General features: G+C 35.3%; 1 protein-coding gene across 6 annotated transcripts in view; it reads right to left on the bottom strand.

Annotated features, from left to right (window-relative positions):
- The window catches only part of NOVA1 (NOVA alternative splicing regulator 1), a 159,279-nt gene extending 141,335 nt beyond the window's left edge, over nucleotides 1-17,944 (bottom strand). For 2 of the 6 annotated variants that reach the window (XM_031952273.1, XM_031952276.1), the window contains exons 1-2: nucleotides 15,817-16,101; nucleotides 13,810-13,953 (exon numbers count right to left, since the gene is read on the bottom strand). In XM_031952273.1, the coding sequence (XP_031808133.1) occupies nucleotides 13,810-13,953; nucleotides 15,817-15,952 (280 nt within the window). In that variant the 5' untranslated portion in view covers nucleotides 15,953-16,101. Of the gene's footprint in view, nucleotides 1-6,327; nucleotides 6,408-8,112; nucleotides 8,229-13,809; nucleotides 13,954-15,451; nucleotides 15,700-15,816; nucleotides 16,102-17,726 lie in introns of those variants that run through there. The other 4 variants (XM_031952278.1, XM_031952277.1, XM_031952274.1 and 1 more) reach the window with 4 other exon arrangements.
- Nucleotides 17,945-18,595: the final 651 nt, after the last annotated feature.

Genomic DNA, 18,595 nt, shown 5'->3' with positions numbered 1-18,595 from the left:
TCAGTAGCACAGTTCTTTCCACAAATAGATGATTGTGTCCATTTACAGGCTGTGACAAGTTGGCACAAAAACTAGAAAATTATATATTCTGGACTTTTAAAGGATTACTAAAGCAGTATTTTCATATCAATTTTTCAAAATTATAAATGCATGAAAGACCACTTTTTAAGAAAGCACTGAACCCAATGATTTATACAATAGAGATTATGAACATATATTATACTAACAAGTCTGTAAGAATCAAGTGGTAGGGAGTTTCCTCAATATGGAATTTCTTATAAAAAATGAAATCACAAGACAAATCCCCATCCCTAAGGAATGGGCAAACATACATGAAAAATAAATAAAGCTGTATATATAAAGATAGCAGATACTAAATATGAGTTTCTACTTCCTGAACCTCTTGATTTTTTGCTCAAGTATTTTTCACTGGATTCCCTTATATTTTTCTGTCTTCCTTCTGTTTTTATTTTTGGCTAATAACTCATAATTCTTCTCTTTCTATTTTACAGGAACTATATTAAGAATAGTTACTTCTTTTTTTCCTAGACATATATATTCAAAAAGGGGAAAATCATTCTTTTCTGTGTCTCCGTTTCAATTCAACAATTACATGTAGACTATCAGGTTTATCCCTTGCTACCCTGGGTAGAAAAATCATAGATTATGAATGGCAAAATATCTGAATTCTGGTCACTTTAAATATATGACTCATTAGAATTAAGATTTCACATAGAAGAGTAGATAGGAAATGAGCCTTTGAAACAGAAGGCCTGGGTTCAGGTTAGACTTGTGACATATACAACCTGTGATCCTGGGCAATATATCTAAGTTAACTGTTTCCCTGTCTGTAAGTCTAAAAATTTCAGAACAGTTGTCTATCTCTATTGGTAGCTAGAGTTTTCTCATCTGGAGCATGCTATTCCATAGGTTTTTCCCCTATACTCAAAAAGGTCATTAAATCACACAGCAGCACTTTAGAACTCCAAAATTTTTTACATGATACATCATGGGTAAATTAATTTGCAAAGGTGTTAATATTGCTTTAGAAATACCTCATCAGTCTCAGTAGTTTTAATTTCTCTCCCCATCTGAATTATCTCCAAGATATATATAAATTATATAAAACTAAGGAGGAATATCATTAAACTGACAGACTTTAAAATTGCTATCTATTTCATTTCAGATGTGTCAGAAATTTTTATTTTTCATTTGATAATGATGAAATGAAATCAAACTATTTCCACTAGTCTTAGAAGTCTCTGACCTTAATAACTACATGATTTGATCTCATACCCCAAAAAGTAAAATTTCACAAATGATTATCTTGAAACAATCCAATCCCCAAATAATATCCTAAATCATAAACTACTATTATTAATAATAGCAGTTAACATAGCACTTAGTTTGAAAAGTGATTTGCATATTATCTTATTTGATTAAAGAAACTGACTGCTATATTACACTAAGGACAGCAACATACCCATGCTATTTTTGAATCAGATTTAATCAGCCTATATGTTTCACAATTTGCTTAACAGATGAGACATGGAAGTAATAGCTAACAACTAGTATTTGTACAGTGCTTTAATGTTAGCAAAATATGTGTTAATGCAGTTGTTCCTTTTAACAACCTTGCATGGTAAGTGCTATTAGGATTATTTTTTTACACATGGGATGAAGATATAAAGATTAACAATTTGCCCAAGATCACCAAATTAGTGTTCCAGGAAAGATTATACCTCAAATTTTCCTGATGCCAAATCCTACATTGTATCCATTGTGATGTGGCCTCTACTTAGTAGCTTTGTGACCCTGACCAACTGTAACATAATTCTTTAAGTCATAGTTTATCTGTATATATTTTAACATGTATTGGAATACCTGTCATCTAGGGGAGAGGTGGGAGGAAGGAGGGGAAAATTTGGAACAGAAAGTTTTGCAAGGGTCAGTGTTGAAAAATAACCCATGCATATGTTTTGTAAATAAAAAGCTATAATAAAAAAAAAAAAGTCATGGTTTATCTGTACATTTGGGATAATACTTACATCACCTATTTCAGAGTTGTTGTAAGGAAAGTGCTATGAAAATTTAAAGGTACATAATAAATGTGAGCTATGAATACTTTATGTATTCATTCTCATAGTACAAATAAAATCTGCTCCTTCAGAAAAGGCTTTTGGGGGGGAAACATGCAAAAATCCACAGATCTATGAAATTGAATATGCATGAGTATTCAGTGTATAAGACGCTGGCAAGTGACATTAATGCCCACTTTTTAAAGTAGACATTAGGTACAAAGGTTATCAAAAATATGCAAAAGCATCACCAATATCAACGTATCAATGACCATACTTTCACAATCCCTTCCATTTAGCTTAAAAGTGATCAGATACTTTGTTTCTAATAAGCTATTTATTATAAATGTGCTTCAGGAAATGTTGTGCATGGATTTCCCCCACCTGCAGACAAAAGATGAATGGCATTTGCTTATTTCATGAAAAGTCAAATCTAAATTTTTGTTGTTGTTCAGTCACCAGTCATGTCTGACCCATCATGAGCCCATTTAAGGTTTTCTTGGCTAAGATACTAAAGTGGTTTGCCATTTTATTCTCTACCTCATTTTATAGAGGAAGAAACTAAAGCAGAGTTAAATGACTTGCCCAAGGTGACACACACTAGCAGATATCTGAGGTGAGAGTTAAAATCAGAAAGATGAGATGTTCAAAATATTATCTATTCCTTAGAGTTGATCTAGGAAAAAAGTCTCATGGCACTAAATAGTTTTCCTGTCACTATAGAATTAATTATTTTTCACAGTCCCTCATCCCTACTCCATACTTTGCTCACTTGTTTATTAATCCCACCCAGTGATCTTTCCATCTTCCCTAATCAAAACAGTTGGTCAAAAATATGGTGACTTCAACTTAGGTCCACGTTTCAATTTTACCTGAGTTAAAGTGAAACATAACATGAAAATTATACCTTTTGCTTTATTACGAAACAAATGATGAATATGCACTATGGCTTTTTTTTCAACACTGATTTTAATAAACACACTATCCACTTCTATCTTCAAATAAGTAACTTGTAAAAGAAAACATCAAATCAGTAAGGAAGCTGCAAAAAAAATTTTTTTTAAAGAATTTGACATCAAATTTCACAATTATATGAGACATTAAATAGTTCTTAAGCTTGTTATCAAAGAAGTGGAAAAAAAAAAAAGGTTGGCTGTGCTAATTAGCCTGAAAATGGTCATTTTCAACAAAACAATCACATATTAAAATAATTACTAAAACTTTTAAAAAGAATTATTAATTGTCCTAGATAAGGCATCTGATTTAAATTGTATATGCTTGAGAATTATCTATGTGTCTTTTAATAACTAGTCTTCCCAAATATAAGATCATAAACCCTCGGTCATATGCACAATATTTATTAAAGTATCACAAATAAAATAACAAAAATGACAAAAATAAAGTATTCAATAGAGAATACTTGAGAAATCCACTCAGATATGTCAATTCTTAATTTTTTTTTGAATTCTAATATTTCATTTCTATCCACAAAAATGAAAAACAAGATGGGGGAAGTGAAAAAAGCAAATGCAAATCCATGAAAGAGCTCGAAAATATATCAGATAAATAGAAATCAAATCACCAAAGGCACAGTTCTATTTTTGAATCACCACAAACACAGAAAGGAAGCAAATAACTACACATATTTGAGCTAGGCAATATCAGGTCTATTTTTGCTACAAGTTATTACCTAACTAGAACCCTGTCTTTTGTCCTTCAATATTTCAAGTTAAATGATAAAACAGTTACTTTTCAAATATCTTCTTTGCCTTTGTCTGAATAAACAAAACAGTATTATACATGAAGAAACTTAGTAGTTCAAGGGATTATTAAAAAGGGGAGGATGTAGAGGAAAGTAAGAAAATAACTAAGTTTCTAGTATTTTATTGTTCTATATTCATAATACAGAATGACAAACATATTGAAATTTGTATTGTGGTTAACTTAATACTTAATTTTCCTCAATGCTACATTCAAAAGACCTTAGTTTCCTCATACGACCAAGTGTTGGACTAGGTTACTCATAATCTCTTTTCCAACTATAAAATTGTGTGATTCTTATGAAATGATCAAATGCTTTCAATAGAAAGGTACTTTAATAAATATTTATAGATTATTAATTGCTTCAAAGGCAAAATGGCAGAAAATTTTAAAACACTGAGGCATTGCCAACTAATATATATAAAACAATTCTGAACTTAAAAGAATTTAATGAGAAACATATGACTCAAATTATGAAAATTAAACTTTCATTCAACTTTTCAGAAATATATATATTGTTTAAAAAATTATGCAGGACTATATTACAAGTTATGATTACCAAATGGCCTCACAGGGAATGTAATTTAATGACACAGAGGTGTCATGACATAGAGGTGTCATTAAATACTTGTGAAACAATAATGTTTCAATAAAGTTCAAAGATACAAGTTCACCACAAAGAATTTGTTATGTATACTGACTTTGATATATTTAAATTATTTAAGATAAACTAAATATTAAGACACAAATTTCTTCAATTCCCTGGTTTTTTGACTCCAGATAGCCATACAGCTATTTATTAGCTCATAAAATAATCATTTATTAGATAAGCATTACCTTAGAATCAGTAATCCAGAAAAAGTCACTTTTCCTTCTCTGTGCCTCAGTTTTCTCCTGTTATATAAGCAGGTTTCATTAATTGATCATAAAGGATCGTTCCAGTTCTAAATTTATAATTGATGATTCTATGTTATTTATTATGTACCAAATAACCTACCAAAAAACTAAGTCACAGAATGCTTACAAAATTATATAAATAATGAATGACACTTGGAGTTAGAAGAATTTAATTAGAAACCTTCACAATTTAAGTGAAGTTTCAAGTTTGAATGCATTTCCTAAAATGTATCAAATCTCATAAAACATACACACACACTCACCTGAATCTAAACTACTCCTAAATATGCAAATTTTCAAGAGACTTAAAATGAAGCTATTCGAGAAATGAAAATTAATATGAAAATAGCAAAGCACTGAATAAAACAGGAAACCAGATTCAAATAAATGCCAGGAAAAAACCCCAACAAACAACTACAAAATCAAAGATCAAGGACAAAGTAACAAATATGAATGTCCTATACTAATCAAATTTATTTAAATAACAGCTAGCAAGTCTAAATTAATCCAATAATTCAACTAATATTCACTTAAGTATTTTATATAAACCTTCCTTAAATGAGCTGCTGATTAGTTTCACCTCAACCTACACAATCAACTGATAGCATCATTAAATATCCAAAAATTTTATAACTAGCCAATTTACATAATAAAGTTGACACTAACAATAGATTCAATCTCTAAAGAAACAATACCAACAAACTACCTCCTAAACTATCTGAAATAAGTGTCTGCTGGCAAATCTAAATCTAGAAAGCTGTATTAACTTGAACTTCCTCCAAAACAACCAGAGTTGAGATTATATGATTTGCCTTACTGCTGAAAACAAGGGATAGGTATAGGGATTTTATGTCACTCTACTTTGAATACGTACAATGCATATTACTAAAATTTGTCATTAATACAGGTATGCAAAACACCCATTAAATAGTGGTGTCTTAATCTTTTAGACAAACCAAAGAACTTCTTTTGAGTTGCCAAAATAAAGATCTAACTCATTATAAAGAATGGTTACAAAGTTTAATTTCTTTTCAATTTATGTTCCACAGCTCAATATCCTCAACATTTTAGAAAATGATATATCTCACTTTTCTTCATGTTTTTGAAGTGCAGTATCAATGAAATCAAGGCCAGATTTATTAAAAAAAAAAAAAAAAAAAAAAAAAAAAGGACTTGGTAGAGGATCAGTATATATAAGTACTTAAGAATAAATTTTAAAACTTGAAAGTTGATTTGGGATTATTATATTAATGAGTATGGTTTTTCATTCTGTGGTAAGCATTATGGTATAATAGCACTCGAATATGTAATCAACTTGATACTCTTTGATGAAAATTACTGAAATCAGAAAGGTAGTTTTATCCCTAAAGCCTTCATATTTGAAATCTTAAAGAAGTGTATAATGCTACTCAGTTATATGAATTCCAAGAAACAAAAATGTTGAAGATTGCTAATACACTGTACACCAATAAGAGAGATCAGTGTGTCATGAAATAAAAAAGAAAACCACTAAAACCTTAATTTACCAATAATGAAACTGGTAAGAATAAAATTAAGTGATCAAGAATTTTTCATACCAAGGTAATCTTACCTGTGTCATTTTGTTCTTAAAAAACTCAAGATATTGATTTCAATTTTCATCTGATCCTGTCAACGATGCCATGACAGGCCCTGCAGGAAGCAGTAAAAGATCAATGATGGAGCGCAGATTTCGTGTGTTCTCACAACTAGAATCTATCATAGGAAAGGGCATCCACACAGCTGTTTAAAAACTAAATATTAAAAATCTCTCAAAGTCTGTGTCAAAGTATTTCTATTAAGTGGCCCTTTTGTCCTTTAATAGGCTTATTCATTGTATTCATGGAATACCAACATTTAAAGATCACAGGCAACCAATGTGAAATTTCTGAGTGCCAATTTTAAATGACTGACAGATTCCTAAGTGAGAAGAGATCCCTAGAAAAAGGTTGAACTGTTAATTTCAACCCTACGTAGAATTAGCAACTAATTATCATTAAAATTCAACTGAAGAATATAATAAATATTTTGAAGAGTTAAAAGATGAGACACTAATTTTTAATACACTTCCTGACCAGAACTGTTTAGTTTCATGACGCGCCTTTATTCTCTACAAGAGATAAAGTATATTACTTTATGAAACTAATTAAATGCTTTCTTCCAAATTAAATTTTCCTTATTAGATGTAATGCTAATAAAAACTTCAGGGAAAAAACGTGGTGCTAGCAATCATTCTAAAAAAAAATCTACAAATTTAGGATAATACTTTGATTAATACTTCAATAACTGATGATGCAGTATCAAATTAGTAATATTAACAAAATTTAAAAGGGTCAACAGTAAAACTCAATTATCTAAAAATAAGATGACCATCATCTCAAATCTAGTATGAAATTTGTATTTACTTTATGAATTATAAAGGAAATTAATGTCCACTGACACGAGGCCTATATCAAGATGTGAAATCATAACTGAAATTCTCCTAATGAAATTTGGTGTAGCCACACAAATACGACTTAACAAAATAAAACAAAAACTACAAAACAAAGTACTTTGAATAGATTAAAAAAAAAAAAGCCCAAATTAATCTGAGAGAATAATTGTTTCCTAGACTTTCCAAAAAAATGGACAATTAAATTTTAGTTTTACTTGTTAAACAAAACTGTGCTCAAAGATGAAGCTTAAAAGTACTTCCCAACACCTTTCACATACTTCTACTGTCACGTGTGCAGGAACACAAGACACCTTGCAAATTTAGTGCTCTGATAAATCATGTCAATCAAACAGCTATCTGTGATAGCAAAATAGGATCATTTTCAGATGAATGGCTCTCCTACTAAAATTTATTGTTTTTAGATTATTTTCCTACTAACTAAATTCTCCCTGTCTTTATTTAAAGGTTTAGTTCAATGGTTTCTATCATAACAATATTTTGTTTTTATTTCCCCCTCATAAGACTCTTTTTTAGTTTTTGAAAATTCCTCCCTTTAGGAGGTAGATTTTAAAAGAAATTGTCCCTTTAGAGACAATTATGTAGATATGTCAATTCTATATTTTTAAAAAACTAGACCAAGAGAGATAAACTTTATACTAATATCAGCATCAAAAAGAATTGGAAAAGATGTCCTCTCCATTTCTGGTGTGTAGAGTTTGATACTATGACGCTGCAGCCTCTGAGGGTCAGATTAATTAAGCTTCAGAGCAGCTGCAATGCAATGTGAGAAGCACGCTGCCACAGTTCTCACCAGTCCAGCCCAATTACCTGTAGTATTTCAGCACTGGACGAGTGACAACCACCCCTCTTCTACAAAGTCACTTGTTCCCACTGGTCTACTGATAAATGTTAGAACAAACTAACCTCTTTTTGAGAAGGGCTGCATAGCTGAGTGCACCTGCTGCAGGCTGCAATGATGAGTCCCAGAGAGATGTTTGTCAGTCAGATCTCTGCAGATGTTGTTTAACTTTATGCTAGAGCTGTATCCAAAGATGGAAATGAGATGGCAATCAGGCACAAACCTCCCACCCCATCCCCCAGTGCTATTTCTAAAAGCTGCAATAACTCATAAAAGTTGTGCTTTTACCAGCATAACTATACTAGATAGAAAAAAAATAAGAAAGACTAAGAGTATATCCGTGCTTGTAGAGAAAAAATACTTTTGCACCCTTTATGAAGAAATCTTGTTTTTTTTTTAACCAGGGACAGAACTTTAATTGGAGGGTTATATTCTGTAATATGTTTAAAATGTCCCCTTTCTTTAAGCCTACATTGAAAAGAATCTGTCTATACAGTTTTTTTTTTTGGTTGTATTTTTAATGATACTATATAGTCCCTAACATATTTCACAAAGCATAGCTCTTTTTATCTAACGTATTTCATGCAAAATACCTAAAGTATTTTCATATTACTCTTTACGAGTCCTTTCTTAAATCCTTTTCAAAATGAATATGTGTTGTGTAGAATGTTTCCTGGTAACAGCCTCATTAAATTTTACAAATTAAAGTGTTCAGAATTCCACAAGGCTTCATAGCAATTTTTAAAACCACTGAAAATGTTTATTTGCCACAAAAAGTATCTGAAATGCTGCTATCATGAATATTGGAGACATTGACTTTTTAATGCAATATACTCTCAATTTAATAATTGTGCCATGCCAATAAGAATCAAAAGGAAAGCAAATACAAAACTTATGATTTTATTTTATTGTAATTATATCTCCTTTTGAGATGTTCATATTACCTTATCAGTCACTGTATTAATAAAACGAATTTAAGAATCCTTATTATTCTTAGAATAAATGTTGATAGATGCTATTTTCTAGCTGTAGTAATGACATGCCATTTATGACATAATATAGTTAAAAATCTTGAAGTAACAAAATAAGGTTAAGTATTAAATGAAGAACGAAATAAACAAAGCAAAGCTATTTTCAAAGAGTAATTCTAATATAATTAATTTTTCTTTGAGTGAAAAAAAGCGGCAGTTAATTGCTTCTCCACTTTTCTTATTCCCATCCCCAACAACTAAATCACAATGTAACTGACTGGGGTGCTACTGAGAATACTCTCTATAGCCAGTGGTGTTTGGCTTTAGAATTTTTTTCCCCTGGCTTTTTAAGTGTTAATTACAATCACAAAACTAGTGTGATTCTAGTTATATAAAGGATTTTGTGAGAAACCCAACCAATAACCCAAACCAATGCTTTTAAGTTGCTCTGCCTTTCCAAAAAAAAAAAGGAGAAAATATTTGTAACACACTTTGGGAAGTCAATGATAAAAAATACTGAAATTGTACTATTAGATTTTTGTTTTATTTTAAATGTAAAATGCAGGGATCTTTCAGCAATTATAAAAGCAAGAATTAAACTTGTCATACATGGCCCCAGTAGTCTTTTCATCTCTAAAACCAGCATTATTTTCCAACATGTAATCATCAAAAACAACATGTTCACCAAATTTTCTTTAACCACCATTCCCCTATCTTCCACCTCCACCCCCAACTCCAAAAAAGTATTCATTATGCAGGATAGCACTTGCATATTGAATTCACCAAAAGTAAATATTCACTAATTCTTGTTTTTAACTTTGTAATCCACTAAAACATATATCACCTTTGTCATGACAAGAGTTGCAATCAATAAATTTAGTCGAAGTTATAATAATCTTAAGGCCAAAAAAATAAAAAAAAAAAACTGAAAATATGACTTATGAATAATACTTGAAAATAATGTTTATTTGTTATACAATTCAACTTCTAAACCACGAAAAATAGGTTCAGGTTAAATTGTTACCCAAACCAATACAATTGTTATCCAGTATCTTCAGAGATTGGTATATGAGATATCAAGAATAGTCTTCCTATTGGTAGGAAACATGTCTGAAGTATCATGTACAAACAAAAATTAACCAGGGATACTAATACATATGTAAACAAAAGGCCTAAAATCTATATAAACATTTTCATATAATGTTTCATAGACATTATCCAGTAAGGGTTCCTGATGTTCATGTAAATATTGATGATGTAGGGATTGCAGTGAATTCGTAAAAAATTTAAACATAGACTCTCTTCTAGACTGCATGGAGCTCAATGACCAAATCATGAAATATTACATAATTGAAGGTAATTGTTCATCTAAAATCTAATAATTTGCAAAAAAATAAATTGGCTTTTACTTAACAAACCACTTTTACATTACTGTATATAGAAGTAACGAAGAAATCTATTTGCATTGCTTTTAATTTAAAAAAACAAACAAACAAAAAAAAAACCTTTAAACAATCCCTAAAAATCAAGTGTTTAATTCTGACTTAAAGAAAAAAGCAGGATAAAAAGTGAGTATGTAATATAGCTTGAAGAAAAGCAAAACACAACATCCACTTGTAGTACCATTTCCCAAGTGCCACATTTGAAAACACACATTCACAATTCCATACAGTTTCACATTTTTCTTGACATATACATTTTATTTTTTTATCTGCAATCTTAAAACACAATTTACAGTGTAATGTCTGATTTAGCATTTTAAATTCATATCAGTTTGGAAAAAATATTCTTTCTTCGATTTTCCGTTTCATACTTTCAGTGAAAGAATGTTCAGAAAGTGTTTTAGAAATTTTTAAAGAAATTGCTTAGAAAATAAAGGGAAACAAACACAAGACACTTTTTTACACTTGCTTTTTATTATTCTGGAGTGGGAAATTATTTATAAAAATGATCCTGTATTGTCTTTTAGCATTTCATATTTACCTCCATAGGACGTAAGTTTTTCCATAAATAAATCAATTTATCTGTAGAAAAAATTCTAAGACTGACAAGAACACATTATGTCCTAAGATGAATATTAATCTTTTACTGAAACAAAAAATAGACACAGCAAGATTTATTTAGAGGTATATTTTGTTCCTATTTTTACCATAAGAAATATGTTGCTATTAGATTAAATAATAAATAAAAATCTTTTCCCAAAATAAGTCAAACTTTTCCAAACTATTAATGTAAGACTCAGAAATAAATCTTGATGCAGTGAACATCAGATATATGCATGCTAACAATAAATTAATAAGTAGATATAAGTAAATATATATATATATATATAAGTATCTATACATATACATACACACACACACACACATATATATATATATATATATATATTTATGTGTGTGTGTGTGTGTGTGTGTGTGTGTGTGTATTCCACAATGGACTTCCAAATCATTACATAATCCTATAAGTAATTTCTTACATCTCTGAGGAAGGAATCAACAGCTTTATGTTTTAGCTTGTCTGAAAAATGAGCAAGGTTCTTATTACTAATACCATATGAGTAAAAAGGAATGGGTGAAACACAGAAGTTGATAGCTTGGTTGAATAATCAGGACTTCTGAAAATTTCACAGGCTTGTGGACAAAGGCAAACAAAAAACAATCAAAAGTATGTCACAAGATAGATACATTTATTGAGTCTATCCATGCCACAATGGTAAGAATCTAATTAAATTTATTCTTGAGCACAAAATGCACAAAGTTCCTCATAAGCTATAAGGCTTTATACTTAAAATTGATACAATACATATGCCTTAGAAATGGTATTCCACCTGTTACTGACAAAGTATAAGCTTTCATTTATCCTGACATTTCACTCACATTGGATCTTGTTCATCACAAGAGTACAACAGAAATTTTAATGCACTCCATTCTATCTTAATTTTTAAAAGGATATTCTGGTTTTATCTGAACAATTTGCCTTACAACTATTAAAAAAGGGTAATTCCAGTTTAATCAGGGGGAAAAAAAGGCACATGCAGCTATGTAGAGTACTAAACAAAAGATCTAATCCTTGGTGCACCCTTTCCAATCCACTGTAAATAAACTATATTCAAATGAAAAGGCATTTAATTTACTATTTGGAATATCCTTCATAAACACCAATTTTCTGTAACATCCCTGCACATCTGATACCACCTCATGTATAATGCAAGGAAGCTATTTCATTTTCATCTATTGACAGTGAATTTAATTTACCATTGCAGCTCCTTTCCCAGAACTATTACGTTATTAATTCTGCAATCAAGCTCTTTTGAGTGCTTTTATTTCTACTAAGAGTTTTCAAAATTCCACATTGATTCTTTCACCATAATATACCTTTCAAAATGTATGAGTATGAATATGTTAGCAAACTTTCCTAATGCATAAAGAAAAGTTTCAGACAAGGAAAGGAATCTATAAAACTACATGCTACTAAGCCCTAAAGTTTTACAATAATTTCAAGTTATATTATAGTACATTTTTGTTTCATAAATTTCATGTGTTAACCCAAAATACAACAAACAATTTACATAAGTAATTGGCAATTTTAACAAAACTGAACCTTCTTATCCAGAATAATGATCCACTTCTGTCTACCAAGAGAATTGGCTATGAAAATGAAATACTCCAAACGTTCTGCTTACACTCATGCCAGCTGTCTTTGCTGTTATATAGAATTCAGTCATCTTACTGAATCTAGATCCCCCGAAAGCAAAACAGCTTTGCCTTCCTACAGAAAAAAAAATCGGCAATATTGGTCACCTCAGCACCAAATTATCAACCTCTAGAGTGAAAAAGATACCACAACCAGTTGACTATTTCTAAATAAAATCATCAGCCAGGAATGTGTTACCCAGAAGAATTATTTTACATTAAATCCCAATTGTTGAATAACCAAAACAATAGACAAATTATTAACACTTTGGACTATACAAAATATGATCCCAATCCCCACCGCTCCCCCCGCCCCCCTCCAAAAAAAGTCTTTCAGGGAAAAGAAAAAAAAAATATATATATATATATATTTATCCAAGAAATCTTCCATATATTAGCTACTAGCTAACTGTAATTACTCTATCAAAATATTCACTAATATTTTACACAAGTAAAGTAGGTATGCAATATATATTTTGAAGATATACTTCTTACATAACAGTATAAAATATTTTCCTTTCACAATTGTGATAAATACACTTTATAAAAAAAAGAAAAAAAAAACATCTTTAAGAGGCAATACTTGTCCTCTTCTACTTCATTCTAGGGCCAGCAAACAAAGCAATGAAGCAGATAGAAGGTACAAAATGGATTTAGAAGTAAATGGCCCATTCTTTAAGAAGCCCCCCCTCCCCTTTTGTGAATTCACTCTAGACTAATTGTCATCACAATGATGTCTGAAAACTTCAGAAGTACCCTCTTTCCTAATGCCAGCTGTCAGGATTTCTATCTTTAGAGTCTAGATTTTGTCCCCTAATAAGAATAGTCTTTAAAAAAAACAAACAAACAAAAAAAAAAAAACCACCTAAAAGAATAGTGTTATGATCTCAGTCTGAATCCCTTTCTCTCACTTTGACAACAGGCAATATCAAATCAATTCTAGAAACAAAACACAATAAGCAATGTTAATTTCTTATTTGTTTTTAAGCCTCCCATAGTATATATGGGAAATTCTCTATGTGGAACATCACACATGTATATCTAGTTTCTATCTCCTTAGGAATTCAAATAATGTGCTCATCATCATTGCACCTACCTGGGTAAAAATCTTTGGACTTAGACAGCTTGATGGTGGCTCCAGTTTCTTTTTGCAACTGAACAATTGTCTGTCCTCCCTTCCCAATTATAGATCCAGCAGCATAACTAGGTATGAGTACCTTTAGAAAATACTGGCCGTCTTCTGAAAAATGGAAAGACATATAACCACATTAATGTAATTTCAGTAACTTTCTATCTTTTCCCTCAAAAAGAAGCAGCTAAATCATTACACAAAACATTTATATAAAACATGAAAAAATAAATCAAGCCAACCAGTTATATACAAAAGAAGTTATTTTATACAAAACATATTTCTCATTGTACGGGATTCCTAGGTTTGAATGTGAGCAAATCTAAACATATTTCATCATTTTGCAGTGCTGTAGAAATAGAAGACTAAATTCCAGTTGTTATTCCAAATGTGGCATTGTTCCAATTTTGTAGTTTCCATGGCAAAATAAAATGACCACTATAACAAAACTCCAAAGAATTTACATGATTATAAACTGTAACCTCTATAGAAAAAAAAATACAAAATAAATAACACTATTGAAAATAATGAGCAATTTATCACTAAGAAACACATAAAAGTAGCTACTACTGCCAGTATTCTACTTTAAAGTGTGCAAAACAACTACCATACTACCAGACAATCCATCCAAACTGCAGGGATTTTATTCCAACCTTAAAGAGTCAAGTATTCATTCAATGTGGTATATAGGTGGCAAGCTAAGTAATCCTAGTTTTATTCCTTAACTACTTCTCAGTCAACTATGATCTCTTTTAATCTCATTAAAAAGACTTTAAGAATTCTTCCAAATGATCAAGGGCTTAAGAGTCACTTATTTAAAGTACTTAAAAGTGTCAATATCTAATGTTCCTATTCCAGCAAAGCTATTATAAAAATTGGTGAGATATGAAGGGCAGGTTGGGAGAGGGGGAGAAAAACTGGGTGATTTATAAAATGACTCCAACTTCGGAAACTTTAGTTTCTGGCAGATCGGTTTTTGTTCAAAATAGTTTGTTCAAAATATGGATCAGCAAGTCCTTTTAGATAAATCAAATATCGAAGATGTACCATTAAAAATAACCTCATCCTTTACTATTGCAAATGCTGGAGATAAATTCACCTCTGACTCGGTGCATTGTTAGGATGACTCCAGCGCAAATGAAGAGGAGATACTGGTCCCGCTATAACTCATCTTTCAGGAAACGCAGGATATTAACTAACAAGTCACCTCACCAGATACTCTCCTTCCCTCCCCCATCCCATACACACCCCCCCCAAGACAAATCAATGAGATATTTACACTGACAAGATAAGTGCAAGCAGCAGCAGCATGCAGTGATCTTTTTTTTTCTTTTTCATTCAACTTGTGGCCCAAAGAAAAGCAATGGAGAGAGATATTTAGAAAGAAAAAATTAAGTCTTCTTTCCCCCCCAGTCCTTTACAAACCCCTTATACAAGTGCCATTAATTTATTTGAGCCAACTGTTTAAAAAAAAAAAAAAAAAAAAAAAAGATGCATGCAAGCGCGCATCTTGGATCCGGAGATCCCCAGGCAGAAGGTTCATGTCATCCCTCCCTTCGCAGACCCTACTACCCCCCTCCCCCGCCCGCCCCGGCTCCCCTCCCCTTACCTAGGTATAGGACATTTAAAGGGTTACCCTCTCTACAGATTAAACAGAAAGATGGGTCTATTCGGAAAACGGTCGCCATTTTGATGAATGATAAACATAGAAATGGAAATGTTGGGGAAGGGGAGGAGGGAAGGGGAGAGTAGAGGAAGGGGGGCTCCGGGGAGAAGAGGGGGAGGCGAGTGGGACAGAGATACCAGGTAAGAGAGGCTGGTGGTGTCCAAGCCTGGAGAGAAGAGAGAGGGAGCAAGAGGGAGGGAGGAGAGAGGGAGGGAGGGAGGAGGAGGGAGGGAGGAAAGAGGGAAGGGGCGGGCAAGCAGGGGGGGAGGGGGGATGGGGAAAGGAAGGAGGTGGAAGCTGATACCCACCGCCCGTATTGGTCCTCTTGGTGCTGCCGGCTTCAGGGGGGGCTTCCAGCGGTCTTTTCCGGGAGTCCGGCGGGTCGAGGTCTATGGGAACCCCAGTGTGGGTCCCATTCTGCTGGATGGGAGCTGCCGCCATCATGTTTGCTGTTGCCGCTGCTGCTCAGGGGAGAATGTTCTCCCTTTTGTCCTGGCTTGTCTGATCTTTTCTTTTCTTTTCTTTTTTTTTTCCGCGTTCGGGGGAGAGGGGGAGGAGGAGGAAGAGGGGAGGGTGTTAGGTTTTTTTTTTTTTTAATTTACTGAGTTTTGTTTGGTTTGTTTGTTTGTTTTTTAAGAACAAGATTTTTCTTTTCTTCTTTTTCTTCTTCTTCTTCCTTCCTTCCTTCCTCTCCCCTCCCCTTTCCCTTCAATTGTCTCCACTGAAATTTCTTTCGGAAAAAAAAAAAAAGAAACGCGGGTCGAATCTCACTGGGGAAGGGAGGGCTCAGCTGCAGTGCAGAGTCAGGAGAAGGGAGTCAGTCCCGGGGAATGGAAGGAAGGGAGGGAGGAAGGGAGGAAGGGGAGGGGGAGAGATGGGATAGGAGAGATATAGAAAAGAGGAGAAGAAAAGGGAGAAGGAAGGAGAGAGACAGAGAGGAGAGAGTGAATGGGAGACAGGAGGAGGAGAGAGAGGTGGAGGGGGAAGAGTGAGTGGGAGAGAGATGGGGATGGCGGGGGGTGGAGGGAAGAGGAGGGGAGCGAGTGAGTGAAAGAGTGAATGAGAGGGAGGAGGGGAAAAAAGGAGGCGGCGGATGGTGGGGAGAGTGCGGGCGAGAAAAGAGGCTGGTAGAGGAGCGAGTGAGCGAGCCGGCCGGCGGGCGGAGAAGGAGGGCGAGAGATGGAGCGGGTTGGCGCGGTCTCGGTGCCCCCTCTCTCTGGGCTCTCTCTAGCACTGGGCTCCTCGCTCCCGGTGCTGCTGCTATTGCTATTGCTGCCGCTGCCGCCGCCGCCGCCGCCGCTGCCGGAGCGGTTCTGTCGGAGCCTGGGCTGCTCGGCGCTGCTGCTGCTGCCGCCGCTGCTGCTGCCGCCGCTGCCGCTCCGACTCTCTCATTATTTCTCTCCCGCTTGGGGGGGAGGGGGGGCCGCTGGCGGGGAGGGAGGGAGGGAGGGAGGGAGGGGGATGGCAGAGGAGGGGGGGCGGAGAGGGGGTGAGTTCGTAGACTCCCACACACTTCGCGCTTGGGTCCGCGCCTCTCAGCAGCGCCGCCGCCGCCTCCTCCCAGCCACCGCTGCTTCAGCCGAAGGAGGGAGGGGGGGAGGAGGGAAGGAGGGAGTGTGCGTGTGTGTGTATGTGTATATGTGTGTGTGTGTGTGAGAAGGGGCGGGAGGGGGCGGCGGTGTGCGGGTAGGGGAAGCAGGGGTGAAAGGTCTCCCGGCCTCAGCAACACGGCTCAGCCAAACACCGAGAGCTTGTCGCAGAAACTAAGGAGTCAAGGTAACGTGCTAGGCCAAGGAGGCGGGAAGAGCTTGCCCAACCGACGGTCGCAGTGGCCAATAAGAAACGGAATGCCAAGAAGCGCCCGCCGGTCGCTTCGCCAATCACGACGCAGGACTGCGAGAAGTAGCGATGGGGCGGGATGGGAAAGGCAAAGCCTGGGCGCTTAGGGGGTCTGAGTCTCCTCTGTGGCCCCGGGACAGAGTCCGCGACTGCGGTAGGGAAGGGCATTGGGATGACCGGTGACGGCGGGGCGGCGGGACAAAAAGCGTTGTTGGGAAAACCCTCGACCCGGTAGTAAGCACGAGTACCCCCCAGCCCCGAAACGCCACAGTAAGATAGAAAGGAGAGGAGCTGGCGAGCATCCCATTGAGGAGCGCCTGGGTGTGCGGATCCCTGAACCGGCCCGGCGCGATTGGCTACGCAAGAAAAGCCTTCTTACCTTGAGGAGACAGCCTTCCTCGGATGCGGCGCCGCCCGGCGATGCGCAAAGCCATCTCCGTAGGTGAGGGGCGTCCGTCCCCTCAAGGTGCTGACAGTCTCAAGCGCTGCCGAACTCGTACAAAAAACATCTAATAAGCGTTGAGCGAACAACCCATCTTACACACATTGAGATAGATCGGCGCTGTGCCTTCCACAGTTTCTTGTCCCGACCTGTGATTTCACCAGTGTGGGGAACTCCTTCCAGTGATGCAGACGGGCGACTGTAACTTAAAAAGATAGGTGCAGAATGGCCTGCGACACTGGAAGGTTAAATGTGTTCCTAGGAGGTGTCATGAGCAGACCTGGAGTCCGAGGTCCTCGCCAAAGCCGGCTTTCTACGCCACTAAACCACGATTCCTCTCCGTGTGCCTTGAGCGCGAGATGATAAATAAGTGTTTGCTGAATGACTGAATGAACACATCACTATCGGGGTTTTTATAGCCCTGGCTGTCCCGCATTAATTGAGTGACCTTGAGCAAGTCATTTCTCCTCTCCGGAGGCTAAGCTTTCTAAATGTAAAATAAGGGGAACGGACTGCATAGTCCTTAAATCTCCTACCTCCCACCCCTGCGCCACGCCGTGTACCGAAAAAGCTTAGTTGTGCCCAGTTGTCTTTGTGAGTAGGTTTTAGTCCCCACAATCACACATTCCCATCGGATACAGTAACACGACAGCATCCTAAAGTTTTCCTTATGTTGTCATGATTTTCAAGCCTAGAGTAGATTTCTTTAGTGAGGTAATGAACAAAGAAAGCAGCAGAAATGCCATTTTCTGACCAAGCTTAATGGGGAGGAAGAGATGAGGAAATGTCTCTCCCTCCCATATGGA

This window comes from Sarcophilus harrisii, chromosome 2 (genome assembly GCF_902635505.1).
Source record: "Sarcophilus harrisii chromosome 2, mSarHar1.11, whole genome shotgun sequence".
In the NCBI taxonomy this organism is placed as follows: Eukaryota; Metazoa; Chordata; class Mammalia; order Dasyuromorphia; family Dasyuridae; genus Sarcophilus; species Sarcophilus harrisii.
The sequence above is the reverse complement of the archived record's forward strand: the minus strand, read 5'-3'. Positions and strand labels throughout refer to the sequence as shown.